At 39.6% G+C, this 15,220-nt stretch overlaps 2 protein-coding genes across 3 annotated transcripts; both read right to left on the bottom strand.

The window, feature by feature from the left end:
* Positions 1–826: 826 nt before the first annotated feature.
* Positions 827–5,527, bottom strand: odad3 (outer dynein arm docking complex subunit 3). Its single transcript, XM_049719929.2, has 13 exons — positions 5,335–5,527; positions 5,125–5,246; positions 4,973–5,050; positions 4,181–4,354; positions 3,676–3,777; positions 3,476–3,601; positions 3,163–3,279; positions 2,898–3,047; positions 2,538–2,698; positions 2,305–2,461; positions 2,008–2,154; positions 1,617–1,704; positions 827–1,548 (listed from the first exon to the last, which is right to left on the bottom strand). The coding sequence occupies exons 1-13, from the start codon at positions 5,408–5,410 to the stop codon at positions 1,430–1,432; spliced, it is 1,617 nt and encodes a 538-aa protein (XP_049575886.1). The 5' UTR covers positions 5,411–5,527; the 3' UTR covers positions 827–1,429.
* Positions 5,528–5,810: 283 nt separating this feature from the next.
* Positions 5,811–14,929, bottom strand: LOC125968646 (choline transporter-like protein 2). 2 transcript variants are annotated; one of them, XM_049719927.2, is made up of 22 exons: positions 14,799–14,929; positions 12,946–12,994; positions 12,799–12,872; positions 12,438–12,522; positions 12,275–12,359; positions 12,093–12,206; positions 11,699–11,753; positions 11,488–11,611; positions 11,139–11,222; positions 10,892–11,004; positions 10,639–10,770; positions 10,462–10,561; positions 10,127–10,219; positions 9,954–10,038; positions 9,617–9,879; positions 9,454–9,548; positions 9,159–9,262; positions 9,009–9,082; positions 8,641–8,711; positions 8,014–8,102; positions 7,773–7,857; positions 5,811–7,576 (listed from the first exon to the last, which is right to left on the bottom strand). In XM_049719927.2, exons 1-22 carry the CDS (start codon positions 14,833–14,835, stop codon positions 7,236–7,238), a joined length of 2,352 nt encoding a protein of 783 aa, XP_049575884.1. In that variant the 5' UTR covers positions 14,836–14,929; the 3' UTR covers positions 5,811–7,235. The 2 variants fall into 2 exon arrangements, with proteins under 2 accessions (XP_049575884.1, XP_049575885.1); XM_049719928.2 differs by lacking the exon at positions 14,799–14,929 and adding an exon at positions 13,607–13,785.
* Between the last annotated feature and the right edge of the window lie 291 nt (positions 14,930–15,220).

Raw genomic sequence — 15,220 nt, 5'->3', positions numbered from 1 at the left:
GACAGGGACGACAAACATTCACGCTTTTGATAGTTTTTCAAACTGTGAAGCAGGAAGTGAAGAATCTCAGCAAGGGACAGCCTCCCCTCATTGATTGGTCCGCGTACTCGATCATCTTGGAGCTTGCCAGTTTCAAGATATTTAAATAAAAAAAGTACACCCTACAACCATTGATTTGTATATTGTGTTGGTAAAGTCTCATATCCCTAAGTGTACATCTGCAAAATTAAAACCGTTTAAAATATTTTGTGTTTGAAAGTGATATTCATTAAAGCTCACTTGACAAATAAAAAAGAAGTGCATATTGTGTGAATTATTCACTTTTTTTTGTTTTTGTTTTTGACTTCTTATGTTTCTTGATATTTTCTTGTATCTGTAATATTAAGAACTGTATTACAAAGTGTACAAAATAATTTTCATTACTTTTTACTACTTACATGAATTCTTATGTATTGGTCATATTATGTCATATATCATTTGATGCTTGACGCATGAAATCTGTTTAATTTATCTTGATTTGATATACAGTATAGCTATGCCTCAGGTTATGTTTTGATATACATGTGGACCAAAAACCTATTGATGGTCCATCCGTCACATTAAGATTAAACAATTAATATTATATATTTATAAGTGGGATTAAACAATATGATATAATTCAGGTTTTCTCCTGTCAATATGCGCAGTGGCACGCAGTTCATTTCTCATCTCACTTAGTGGAAACTCATTTGTATTCATAGCCGTAACAACCCAACTCCAAAAATACTATACAACGAGTACACACACACACAAACAAATGTGGGCTACTGTACAAGTGACTCAGTCGGAGGGGTCAAAGGAGTTTTATTTACTGTAAAAACTCATCTGGTTGACTCAGAGACAGCTGTTTGAGGCATTCAAAACAGAACATCATTGTGGTAATGCTCAAATATTTCTTAAACTATTGTTCTAAATTTAGTAGATGAACAGTCACTCCACCTAGCAACCCTCAAGCAAACTTTAAACAGGTTTCACATAACCCTTGAGCATGAGCACCTAATGCACGCACAGGTCGACCCTTACCATACCAACAAAGTCAACTTTGACCTCCTGGTGACCTGGGGTCGCCCTCAAAAATATGTCTGTGCGTCACACACCATATAACCTAAAGGATCATTTAAAAATGAAAAATACATTCTTCTAACTGCATAGAGAGTAGAACAAAGCTTTAAATCAGTTCTGGAGGTCATCACTTTCAAGTCCAATATCCTTATTTTTCTTTTCCAGGATGCATCTTTGATTTTCTTTTATCTTTGAGTATCCTAAGTATTCTATTTTTATTCTATTTACAGCATAGTATAGTTTATTTTATTTAATCACCTTAGTGATTTGTGCACCTACCTACCTACGATACCTAATCAAACATCTCCCCTGCCTGTCAGGATCTCATTTATTTGCCCTTCTTCAATTTCCAGGATTTCTTGTTGGACATGGACTCAATCAGAGCCTGTGAGCGGCGCTTCAGCGCCTCTCGTGAAAGGATGCCGTCATCCTCTTCATTCTCCTCCTCTGAAACCAACAGTACGAGTCAGTGTGTGCGTGCGCACGCCCGAGTGTGTGCTTTTGTGTAATCTCACCGTTGGTTAAGAGGGCCATCTCTTGGTCTTCAGACACAGTGACTCGCTTGTTATAAGCAGGCAGTTGTTTCTCAATCATAAAATAGAACTAGACAAGAATACACGTTGTGAAAAGCCAGTAGATGTCATATACAATATTTGTTTGTGCCTCTGTGTCTGTATGTCGGTCAGTCCATCCGTCTGCCTATCTATCCATCAGCCAAATGCATTCTGCTGTAGGTGACTGAAAACTCATTTTTCCAAAGCATTTTTTTTTTACGATGATGTATTTTTCTTTTAGTTGACAAATGTTCATTACATTGAGCTTTTGTTTCAAAATGTATTTTTTTTATCTTAATTTCTTTGCGTGTGCGCATGTATGTGTGTGTGCGCGTGTGCGCGCGTGTCTCACCTCTTCTTCCTCCATGTCTTTTGAAATCTCATTGAGATCTTTCCCTTGAAGCTTGTTCTGCAGTGAGAGCACCTTGCGCTCACACTGATTCAGCAGATACACCACAAACTCTTCTGATTTGGTAGAAATATCTGATGGAGGTTCATTCTTCAACAAGGACAAAAGAGACAACACGTGAATAAAAATCATCTAATGTGCTGAATGTTATTTTGGTGGTGCAGGCCATCACAAAGAAAGGAGTGGGGAGGCCGAAGGTAATGTATTGTACATATTAATGTTTTTTTTTTTTTTTTTTACCAGAGAGACGTGACTAAGTTTGTCTGCCAGGTGCTCCACTCCAGCTTGGATAGTGCTGATGGTTTTGACAAGGGAAGACAGACGTTCCTTAGATGTTTCACAACTCTGCTGCTTCGTCACTAGCTCCTTGTCACACTCGTCCAGCAACCTCTGCTCACTACAAACGGAGAAAAAGATTTGGCTTCTAGTACCCATTGAGTTTATGTCAGTATGCTTATTATACACTTTCTCACCTCGATAGTTGTGTTTCTCCCGTATACTTCATGGCCTCGAATTGTTGCTTCAGGAGCACCTTCTGTTCCTTTAGCTGCTGCAGAATATATTCGTTGTCTTCTTTCACTGCGCTCAGATGCCGATGCGTCTCCCTCTGGGCGATGTAACGCTTCATGACCTCCTACATACAGGGCACACAAATATACTCAAGATTTACGGAAGAAATTTGCTAATGCTATAGTTTCGCAATTTTCTGATCTCTTTATTTTGCCCATTAGTAACAAACAGAGCAAGCGCACCCCATTAAAAGACTGTATTGATGGTAACCTGCACAAATCAAGTGGAGGGGCGATAAAAATGATGCTGTTTCCGATACATACCTCTGTATCTGTGTAACCAGTGGCATTCTTCATATTTTGCAGGGTCTCATCAAAGATGCTGATGCTCTGCTCCATTTCAAGGGCCATCTTGGCAGCACCACTCTCAGCTTCATTGTTCAAGTCATCCTGTTGTACGTTTTTCCTCTGAGCCTATAGGGCACAGCGATCTAGTTAAGCACGTTTCATTAGATTTGATTCACGAGCACGCGTCAACGATTTTCTCATGCAGGCCAACAGACTTTATAAGACATTTTGTGTGACTCACATCTAACTTTTCAGCACGGGCTTTAATCTCCTGCACCCTTTTGCGGTAAATGGCTAAAAGATAATCTTTTTCTTGGTGCTCCTTGTAGAACCGCTCCTCCTGCTGCTGTAACTCAACCTAGGATGTACATAAAACAGTCAAGAGTATCTAGAAACTTGACATTTACAACAGTGATGATGCAGGTTAAGTAGGCTTTGAAATCTTTAAAGCAAGATATGTAAAGATTTGAATTGACAAATGAAATTTACAGCAAATTTGTGGCGATAGCATAATGTGAATTTCATGAAATTTTGTTTGCGTAAAACAAATTTACAATTGCTGTTTCTTTGGAGAGCTGGGCTTTGTTGTTCATTTCCTGCACTTCATGCACTTCTTTCCTATGCTTTATGATTTCTGCTTCTAGATCATCTATCTGACCCTGGAAAGTCAGACTCTCCTCCTGCCAACAAAAAAACGATAGATGAAGCATTGAAGCGGGTCTGTCAAGTCATCTTGAGGTTCACCACAACTAACCTGCAAGTGACTTTTCAGTTTTAGGTAATTAGTCATGATGTTTGCTGCTTCCTTGCACTTGAGCTGGTTCTTTTCCAGACAGTTCTGCAGTGACCTCAATTTCTGCAGATACAGAGAGCAAGACATTTAATAAGATAGATAAGAAGATCATAAAATCATATTTTTCTTCTCTGCATAAGAGTCCTCTCATTCCAAATGGTAAATGGGGAATTTTGTAAGACCTCTTAAGTTTGACAATAAAGCTGACTTTGACTTTGACTTTGACTAAGTTGAATAGGAGTCCTGCATAACTTTCTCAGCTTGAAAGGAGGAAGCCACATTTTATAAATAAAAATAAATAAATAAATAAAATGAAAGTTAATAATCATCTTTTTATTTTGTTGCAGATGTCATTGAAGGGCAAGGGTAAATAATTAACAGTACTGTTTTAGTTGTTATGAAATATTGGTTCAATCATAGTGATATGAAAGATTAAAGTTTTTGCATGTGCAAACAGGTAATATACCATTGTAATCTCCTCCTTGTCTGAGAGTGCTTGGTTGAAGCCCATTGCTTCAAGTCTGAGGCATTCCCTCTTGAGGTCTTCGAGGCGGCGCTGGTGAGTTTGAGTAGCGTGCTTCAACGCGTTGAGACGTTTCATCTTGGACGTGACCCGGTGTTCAAGTTTGGATAGGGCTGCCTAAGAATACAAGAGAACCCACTGTTAGGTTCCAGTTATTGCTGGTGGGTTTCATTTGGATCGCGGGAAATACTCTGCATTACAAAAAAAACATTTTGTAATGTAAACACATGCAGATACTTTGGCCTTATTTTAACATTTTTATGGGATACCTCGAAAGATTGTCCTGTATGGTGGGTTGAGTTATGTTTTTTTGCCCTCCCCGATCTGTCCATTAAATGGTCAGAGCTGCTTAATTGTGAAAGGACACATTCTTATTCTTTGGCTTTCAACTGACTTTCGACTGTTACTGTTCTGCTAAAATATATTAATTTGTGTTTCAAATTAAAAACAACAAAATATATAATATAAAGTAAAACAAATATATAATAAATATAAATATGTAGTAAATAAATACAGAAATATAAATTAATTTTGTATTTATATTTTTACTTTTTGTTTGTATTTATATTTTTATTTTGACAGTTTTGTAGATTTACATGACATTGAGGAGATAGATTTACATGACAGTCCCGAATTAATTTCTTATCCTTTGTTTCAGAATGGAGGTAGCTACATCTGTGAGACAAGCCACAGATCACAAAAAACGACAAAGCTAGGTGCAGTCATGCATACAACCTTGCCGGACATTAGTGGCCCGGTGTCCTTTTCCACCCCTCGGCCGTGTATGGCCGATTGTACGAGTTGTTGTTCATCCTGAAAGAGAAGCGACAGTCGATTGTGATCAATACGATCTCAGTCAGGATGTCGAGGTTCGTTGTTGTCCTCACTGCTTCGGCCTCCGACACCCTCTTCTTCAGGTCCCTGTTCTCCTCCCGAAGCTGCAAGATGTGCTGGCGGTTCTTCTCCAAGGCCGACTGAGAGCTTTCATAGTAGGCACTCCTGTCGCTCTCTGCCCGGCGGCACGTATCGTATTAATAATAATTGCAGTCGATTTGATCGATGAAGTAGCAACAAATGACCGCAGCCTCGAAACTTACCTAAAAGTTGAAGTTTCCGCTGAAAATCCGCTATTTGGTCATATACGGTAGGTTTGTTGTCCGTTTCAAACAACATTTTTTCGGTAATATCTTTAATGAGCAAAAGGAAGTCACATGTAAGTTCACCATCAAGACGTGCGCAGAGGGCCGAGCCACGTTGCCTAGCAACGCGTAAACTCTACTGTTTACCGGTTCAGAGTTTCCGCTGATTACAAGTGAGTGTCGCCTTTGTGATGTCATATGTGTTAATTGTAAAACCATCACTTACAATGTGGTGTTAAAATGAGCCAAAAACTACAAAGGTGGACAGAATGAAGCACAAATACTTTTTAACTCTATACTTGATTAAAAATGTTCAGCTATCTGTACTTGAACATTTTTTTCCTTTTGATTTTATTTTGACTCGCTACGTGCAAAAATAGACATGTATTGACCATTCTACATTGCTGTAGCATTCGAGAGTCAAAACGCAGACATTTTGTTTCCCAATTGCAACAATCTTTAATCAAGACTTCAACTATTTGTAGATGACATTCCATGGAAAGTCAACATACATGCTTCACAAAGTCACAAGAGTACAAAAGAATTGCCAAGTTAAATTGGGAGCATTTTAAAAGATCGGCTATAACAAAAAATGGGACTTGGGCATCACACCCTGCAGAGAACGTAGCCTTAAATGTTCATTCCAGTATCATGCAGCATATAAAAAGGGGAAAAAGGGATAGGGAGAGGCAGGACAGGGAGGTAAGAGTCAAAGAGGGCACAATGGCTGTATCATAGAGCCACAAATCACAGCACTTAACACCAGTCCAATAATCAAGGCAAATAGTTGGCAGTACAATACTGTGCATGGTGAGGGTCTCTTTACAAGAGTGAAGCCAAGAATGTTACACACTACTGCGGAAAGATCAACTCAAATAAACAAGACATTAAATTCACATATAAGATTTTTGCCTCAGCTGGTATTGTTGAACATAATGAAAAATCACACACTTCTATGAAGATGCACCTGAAATTGAAATGTAAACAACACAGAGAGGTTAGGAAGTGTGTTAATAGACGACATACAGTATTTCAGTGAGTGATCAGAGGCACAGTGTAAGCACTTTCTCGACATGTTAGAAGCAACACTGTTCCAAGAATAACACCATTTTCAAGCGACGTAGACACACAAGTCTTGCTGTACATTTTTTAAAGCCACATCATTGAGGTTGTTTCATTCCACAACAATCAATTCCTCTGTAGAGGCAGCATGTTTACAGTTGGCTTCTTCTGTTTTTACTTTTCATTCTCCGCACTCGTATCCTCATGTTTCAATTGGAGGTCTCCCCGCTCCAAACCATCCTGCTGCTTAAAGACCAAGTGTGAAGTAATTTCAGAGAATGCCAAACGCAATCATTTTATGGCACAAGTAATGAAACATTATACAATAAAGCATGAAACAATAATTTCTAGTTCGTACAGTCAGCAAATAAACGTGTTAACGAAGTGAGATCCTGGCTGGCTTGGCATACTGGAAATGACATCATGTCTGCCGATTACCAAAGATTGACGGACATAAGCATTTTTTTGTTAAGCACGTTGCAATGAGTTTTAATTAAGAACCTACGTGTGGTCCCTTCTCAAGGTTTCTCATTTTCCCCTGGCAGGGTTTTTTTGAGTTTTTTCCTTGCCCTTTTGGGAGCTTAAGATCAGGGGATGCTTTGAGAATGATTGTCAATTTTTGGCTATGTGAAGCCCTTTGAGACTGTTTGTGATTTAGGGCTATACAAATAAACTTGACTTGACTTGACTTGGTTGCGTTTAAAAAAAAAAAAGAATGCTTACAAAATATGCTTTTAAAGTATACTTTTAGCCGTTAAAATATGGTTGGTTAAGTTTACTTCACACTTGAGCTTAATTTAAGAACCACTGTCACCCCTGCTTCTTTCTTTTTCCAACACCGCATCTTCACTGACTGTTTGCTCCTCGGTCTCCCTTGTTTGCTCGTTGGTCTCATTTGCAACTTCAGCGTTATCTCGCAGAGGCTCATCTTCCACATTCGCATGTGAGGCGTTAGACTGCATCTTAAGTTCTTGCAGTTGAATATTTTCCACTTCCAACACATCTCCTTTGCTTGCAGGAGAGTCAGCATCGTCTCCATCTCCCTCTGACCTCCTTGACAAGCCGATGAGGTCGTGCAGCTCGGGGGACATGTAGTAAGGCCTTTCGGGCGAGCCGTCATTTCTTTCCAAGTCCTCACCTTTCCGACAAGGACAGTTTGTTTAATTGGATTCAAGGCAAATTGGAAAATAATGAAAACGTAGGGAAAAAATGAAAAAGGAAGTCAAATTAAAAGGGGTTAGATTGATGAGGGAGCAGCTCAGATTTAGACAAGGAACAACTCATGCATAGAAAATACAATTAGGAATGAGACCATGCCAATAAAAAATACTCACAGAAGCAGAGGAAGAGTGTGTCGACACACATGGAGTAGACGCTGAAGAAGCCATGGGCAATGAGGTAGGATCCAACTATATTTGTCTAGTTGGAGAGCAGAAGACATCTGAGATCAACAATTACGCACCACTGTTAATAACCAAGACTTAAAACAGGATTCAAACAGCTCCACAGTCCCCACCAAAAGTGATCGCTTCGGGAGAGATCTTTATTCTGGATGCTTATTTTATTATGTCTCACCATTATGGGGACCCAGTAGTAGTTCAAAGTAGGAGAAGCGTACTCAGGAGAATCCATTCTTCCGGTAAAGAAGAAGAAAGAGATGATTCCTGTGCAAAAAAATGTATAGAGCAAGTTGTCATTATTGATATTTAATATAAAATACACACAACAAAATAATTTGTTGGGTAAACATAAATGTATGGATAGAATTCCCACCTTATGTTGATAAAACAAACACTCATGTTGCTTTTTCAGAGTATACTCAGAAACATGTATGTATGGGGACAGCATAGGTTTGAACCCACGACCTCAGAACTGGGAGGTAGATGGACTGATCAGTCACTGTCGAGTGTGCTGTAAAGATTGTTGGCACTACAACCGGCAATTTTGCCAAGATTTGCACCCGGTGTTGCACCAGTCCACACTTGTTCACATCTCAGAAAAAAAAAAAGATTGAATTGTGTAATTTTAACATAAAATAGTCCATTAAATGTGACGTCATGCTAATCTACGTCATTTAAGAATCTTCATTTCACAAACATAAAATTCTCAATTACTGATTGCATTAAATTTAAGTCAATAAAACAGACAGCCAATATCCTTTTTAAGTGTACCTTAGTAAGAAATATGTGAGACCCATCTTACCAATAACTCCAACAATGAGCAGTTTCCCAAGGAACAACAGGAAGTCTGTCACTTTGTCCAAGACAGCCACCCTGTTTTGAAAGTCACACAATACATAGAGTAAATTGCTTGGGCTAGGTCGTTGAGACTGAATTATCAAAAGGCTTGAATGTGCATGAGAATGATTGCCTATATAGATGGGTAAGAGCTATATCAAAATGTTTGCAAATACTGTTTGCATTGTTGTAGGAGTGGCCGTTTGAGTACACAAGAGTTTTAGGTATTGGTAGTGTCAAAACTTGTTTGTATTTGCAAAGGCAGCATTAAGTCTCCAGTGCTTGTCAAATGTAAAAAAAAAAAAAAGTATGTAATCTGTAATGATTTCCAACCTGGCAATGTTCCTTAACAGAAGCATAAAAGCGTCTTGAGCTGATGTACAGAAATTTTTCCCATAGATGGCAATCTGGACAGACAAATCATAGACTTTATTATAGTAACATCTGCCAACCCCAAGGTTATCTGTTTTTGCAGAAACTGACCATGATGTAAGCATTTCTGTTCAAGAACTTGATGCATTTCTCCAGACACCAGAAGCAACATTTCATGCAGTTCAGCAAGAATTTAGCATACTTGTTTCTAGCACCTGGAGGACGAGGGAGAATCACCAAGTGAGCATTTTGGCAGAAAAAACGATGACTACACAAAAAGAACGCATTGCGAAGCACTAGATTTAACAATAATATTGTATAAAATCTAATGATGAGGTGATTACAATCATATTTAAGTGCTTGATTACAATCATATTTAAGTGCTTCCATTTGCCTTCAATCGTACCTTGCAGCTTGTGATTAAGATACTCCAGAATAACCCTGATGATCTGGACCAACGCCAGGACCAGTGAGCCAAATGCCACTGAACCAGTGTGATATCTGGCGGGCAAAGATGAAGAGTTGTTACAAAAACAAAGCCCATTAACTTCACAAATGTGTCTTCTAACCTGAGGGTGCGCCCCAGAGAAGACATGACGGGGTTGGGGGGTATATCATCAGGCTTCTTAAAGGCCCAGTAATAAGAGGCAAAGGCCCCAGCCAGAGTGACCTGTCCCAAGGCCGTCACAAAATTGCCACACCAGAAGAAGAGGAAGGCGTTGTAAAACTGGAACAAGGTGATGTATTTGTGGTACAGGGTATCCCCACCATGGTAGGCAAAGTTACACTCGGCTTCGGGACACTCGGCCGACATGTTGGTTTTATTGAACGTCTGGAGAGAAACGAGATGTGAACATGTTTCATACTAGAAAGGTGAAGACGTGATGAGGCGTGATGGTTCTTCACCTTGGGATCACAGGTGTTAAAACGGAATGTGCAATTCTCATCGGCGGACACTTTGTACACTTCAGAATTAGATGTGGCCAGATAGCTGAATGGCAAGGACATTAAGGTGATGAAAAGAACACAGTGGATAAAGAAACAGTATGAATACATTAATATCTGAATTAAAAGGATACACGGAAGTGACCGCCCAGTAAGCTATCACAATTGCCAGGAGGACAGAAGTCAGCAATGGATAGAATAATGATGATGTCACATATCCAAGAGCCCTGGAAAAAAAATCACATTCATAATGATAATCATTGTCATGCTTACGTATAGCAAGACAGCAACATGAGTACAGATGGAATGGACGGATAGGTGGACCCACATGTATTTTTACAGAAAATCTAACCCATCATTTGGGGCTAATAAGAAACATACAGATGCGAAAAAAAAATATTTAAGTTGATTTGACTCGGCATTTGTGTACAAACACGGTCCACACATGTAGGCTTGAAAGTAGGCTGACCTGCTGGACTCTTTGATGAGGGCGATGGCAACCATGAGCCTCTTCCTAAGGAAGATGAGTGTCGCGATGATGAGGAACTCCACAATGGCGAGGGTGATTGCTGTAAAAAAAAAAATTAAAACAGACTTGACACACTATTTAAGTGAGTGAGTATAAGCAGAGCATTTTGGGGCATACTGAATATAAGCCAGGTTTGTCTGATCTCAAGGTAGACCGCGAAGTCGGGCTGCATTCCCAGCTGGCCGATAGTCACGTCGGTAGAAGGATCCGCTCTCAGACTTTGATATTGCAGGAAACAATGCAGCACACCTACGAGGGAGGACACCCCATGTTTAGCCCCTTTTATCTTCCCTGTGCTACCAAAAAGCGTAACCATGGTAACTGAGGCGCAAATACTGTCACATTCTCAACAGACTGGGAGAAGATTTACCATAGGCTACGATTCCAATGACCAAGACAATCATGACCCACACCATGATGTCTGCCAGGAAGCGTAGCAGGATTATGAAGAACCAGCTGCAAACCATTGCTATTGTCAGAGCTCTGGAGACGGAAGATATTAGAGATTTCAGGGTCACAGCAAACCAGAATTGCATTTAAAAATGAAGTCAACATAGTTTTTTTCCTCAGATGGACACCCTTTGAATCATTACATGCATTTTTGTTGATGTTCTTACATAATGATATAGTGCCAGGACTGAGTGTAATCCTCAAAGATTTTCATGGCCAATTGGCGAGCTTCAAAAAGCATGTTGGACTTCCTGTAACGAAACCAAAATAATTCAAATGTCATGACATGTTCAAACTGGTTAGAAAATGTAGATTTGGCTCAATTATGAATGGTTATAATTTCTTCCGAAGTAATCACTTTAGAAGCACAAAATGAGCCATTGCCTAAATATTAAGGACTACAACTACACACAGAATACTTGTTGGCCGTGACATAAATACATGTGATACTTTCAAAATCTTGATCAATTCTATTAGCCACTGGGTTAATATTACCCGGATCTGAAAAATACTCACTTGGTCGCATTGAGTACTTCGATGGCGGGAACGTTGACGGAGTCGATTGTAACCATGGTATTATTGCCCACAACCACCGAGCCATTCTTTAATCTTGACATAGTTGGAACGCAGCGTCGTGTGACTGTATGCACAGGCATAAGAACACAAATGTGATCATGTGACATCACTAGTTCATGCCATCCTAGACTGCGACATGCTTCTCACTCACAGGCTTTGCTGGCCAAGATTGAGGAAGGGCAATATTGTTTCAGGATGTGGATAGGCTAAAATAAAAAAATTTAAAAAGGAGTGACATTTAACATGATAGTTGATATACAGTATCATTTTAGCACAAATATCAAAAAGTGGTAAATACTTTGAAAGGCACATCAGGCCAACTATGTGATATGCAAACATTGGGCCTCATTCACTAACACTGCATGCGCACATTTGATGAATTTGTGCATAATCGGCTTTTTTACCTGTAATGGATAGATAACAGTATAAGGACATTTCTATGGATTGGTGAATGAAGCCCAAACATGTATTTCTTTGTGCAACTCAGTTTGAATAAATGTAACAAACAATTTGATGTTCCAGACTTTCGTTTGTGGTTGCTTTACCCATGATGAATTGACACCTTCCTGGCAAAACTCTGCGTAGTAGTCACGGTCGTCTTTGTTTTTAACGGCTTCAGCCAACGTGAGATGTTTGTAAGGACAGTGTTTTACACATATCTGGAATAGAAACAAGAGTTAAAAAAACATTGTGACTATTTAAATACAGTAATTGTCTTGTAGCTGACCTGAGTGGTGGGACACTGGCCTTGAAGCAAAACCGCAGGACTCGCACACATCAAGATATTGTAGTAAAACAGAAAAGTCTTGTTCCTATATGATTTGTAGAGGACAGCATCATCTCTTAATGACTGCACTGCTACATGACGCTATCAATGTCTATTGACTCACTCCTGGGGTGTTCCTTTTTGCCCGCAGAAGTTCCCTTTGCTGTCAGTGGGATAGAGGATTTTCCTGGGGTCACCCTGGGACCAGGCTTTATGGAAAGACAAACAGAATCATCGTTCAAAAAAGTCAGGACATACAAAAGCAAAAGGTTTGTTCATTCCAACACATGCGGCTCACACTTTACCGCACCCCATTAAGAAGACTAGCAAAGACAAGTCTAGCAAAGTCAAATATCTTACCTGTTTGTGAAAAACAATGACAGAGATGTATTAATTTAATAAGAAACCTTATTGGAAGAAAGACGGAGTTGCACAAGAGTGCTCATCCAAATCTATATATTGCATGAATGGCTTGGTCGTCTTACCAAGAATTCCCACACCAAAATAGGCAAGCAAGGCAACGATGAAGAGAAAACAGCAGACTATATCCGTGCATCCCCTGAGAACGAGAAGGTGTGGCTAATAATCAGTTCTTTTGGATCTAAAATGTGAAAGCTCAGATGTAATTATACCTCTTGTGAATGGGCCCCTTGAAGTCTGGGTCAAACTTCCCGACCTCCCCTGAAATTGAAAGAAAGCAGCATGTCATATGTACCAATTGGGATTGTTGATGTCACTCTTCAAATGTGCAACAATTCGAATCGTTTTACTTAATTAGCCATACAATAGATCCTGTGAATCCACAAGACTGAGTGGCAAAGTGCACAACAATACTTTTGTGTATCTGCAGTCCATCACTAACCTGCATGAGTTAACGTTAATATATATTTGTTTTACGTTAATCAGATATTGATACCAAATAATTTGTTGAAGGTTGTCAAAAAAAATGTCAACATGCTTCAGCTGCCGTCCATGATGAGTACAAAACAAATGCAATAAAATGTGTATTTACATAATATAACTAATGTTGTTGTTTAAATACAAGAGCCAAGTCTGGATAAAATTGCACAAAAAAAAAATACAGAATTGCAACTCTACACAGCGAAATAAATATGAATGCAGTAAAGTACAAAGACTACTATATAGGAAATTTTTGTTCTTCTCAGCAAGGTAAGGGACCTCCAAGCTGAGGTTGGCAATACCTCATAAACAGTCCTTGATTATTAGACTTACACCTTATACCCCCTTCATTAGCGAGCTCCATCACTCAAACACACAAAGGCAAACGCACACCTCGTTTTTTGATATGCAACATTGTGCCGTCAGCGCTCTGTCACTTTAATGACTTGAACGCTGTCACAATTTAGTTTTGTTCTTCTGGTATCCTTTTAGGCAGCTGCAATATTTCTGTGTAATTCCGGTGGTCTCACTTCTGGGACCCCACTCTCCTCACTTTCCAACGTCAACCATAGCAAGGATGTCTTACTTGTTTCATGAGTGAAACGAAGACCCTTTGTTAGGTCAAGTGATGTGTGACTGGTCACAAAGCAGTAAAGATGTTGTCGTTTCAAGACCACCGATTCATCATGTTAACAATGGTGACTTTTTGAGCTCATCATATAGATGTGATGACAATCACGGATGATGACCTTGATCATCTTACACATTTACGACACTCCCCATAAGAGGTAGGGCATCTTTAACCACACTCCAAAAACATCTGCCAGACTACCTACACAAGTAACAAGGATTATAAGGAGTGTTTAAGAGCTTGAGCCTGATTGTGAATGTTAAAAACATATCAACATGATGACTAGCAGCATCTTGATCATCCAAGAAAGTGGGTTTGGTTAACTTGCACGTGTAAAAATGGCCACACCTTGATTACTTCCATCAAACCATTTCTTCCATTGATCATTATAAAGAACATAACAACCCCTAGGCTTTATTATGTGAACGTGTTGGGACAATTGTGACCCATTAACAGTTCATATGAATACCCAAGCCCAGACGACAAGGAGCGCATCAGGCGTGTGCTGCAATAATATCGACCACATTTACACATGGCCACCTATGCGGTTTGTAATGTCCACTCGCGCGCATATCATAACATTGCGTTACAATAATTGGAATCGTTTGAAAGGATGCAAAGCGGCGATGGATGCAGAATTTGCTCCCATATGGATGCAAGCAGGGGCGTGGCATCTTTATAGACGTAAAGCTATGTGCAGCGCAAACGTCATAAATATATCCACAAATGTACTCGCAGTAAAGATGTATAATCGTTTACACTATACTGTTCAAAAACAACGTTTAAAAAAAAAAAAAAAAAACACAAGCTGGTCGTGGAGGATAAAGATGCCCCCAGCCAGGTCTGCATTGACATGTGGTGTGGTCCACACGGTCATTGTTTCAATCTCTTTTCCGTTACAAAGACAAGGCTAACGGGGAAAAGTGCGGCAAGATTATGAGATCCAATTCTTACCGTATTTAATTTCCGACTTTTTGCCCTCCGGTTCCATATTGCTCTACCCCCTGCAGATCACAACTCAGGCAAGATAGTTACCATGGAAATGGTGGGGGAAGGTGTGGTGTGTGTGCGTGTGCGTGTGTGTGTGTGTGTGTGTGTGTGTGTGTGTGTGTGTGTGTGTGTGTGTGTGTGTGTGTGTGTGTGTGTCGGGGGGGGGGGTATTTAATAACAGGACAATACAATGTCGGGGGGGGGGGTATTTAATAACAGGACAATACAATACTATACTATAACATATATGTAGATTTCACTAAAAATAAATCGGACAAATCCATGACTGAGAACTGGATAAAATTCTAAAATCTGGCCCAATTAGTACGGAATGGCCCTATTGGATTTGTTTTGGGGGTGACAATACCTATGACTTTGCCTATGAC

This window comes from Syngnathus scovelli, chromosome 5 (assembly GCF_024217435.2).
Source record: "Syngnathus scovelli strain Florida chromosome 5, RoL_Ssco_1.2, whole genome shotgun sequence".
Classification (NCBI taxonomy): Eukaryota; Metazoa; Chordata; class Actinopteri; order Syngnathiformes; family Syngnathidae; genus Syngnathus; species Syngnathus scovelli.
Note: the sequence above shows the minus strand (reverse complement) of the source record. Positions and strands in the feature narration are given on the sequence as shown.

Excerpts from the sequence above, each read along its gene's own strand:
- LOC125968646 (XM_049719927.2), bottom strand. The coding sequence starts at position 14,835 with ATGGAACCGGAGGGCAAAAAGTCGGAAATTAAATACG. Across the intron at positions 12,995-14,798 it reads AAAGTCGGAAATTAAATACG|GGGAGGTCGGGAAGTTTGAC; the intron begins GTAAGAATTGGA and ends TTTCAATTTCAG. Across the intron at positions 9,263-9,453 it reads TCTTAATCACAAGCTGCAAG|GTGCTAGAAACAAGTATGCT; the intron begins GTACGATTGAAG and ends CTCGTCCTCCAG.
- odad3 (XM_049719929.2), bottom strand. The coding sequence starts at position 5,410 with ATGTTGTTTGAAACGGACAACAAACCTACCGTATATGACCAAATAGCG. Across the intron at positions 5,051-5,124 it reads GGGTGTCGGAGGCCGAAGCA|GATGAACAACAACTCGTACA; the intron begins GTGAGGACAACA and ends CTTCTCTTTCAG. Across the intron at positions 4,355-4,972 it reads GGCCACTAATGTCCGGCAAG|GCAGCCCTATCCAAACTTGA; the intron begins GTTGTATGCATG and ends TTGTATTCTTAG.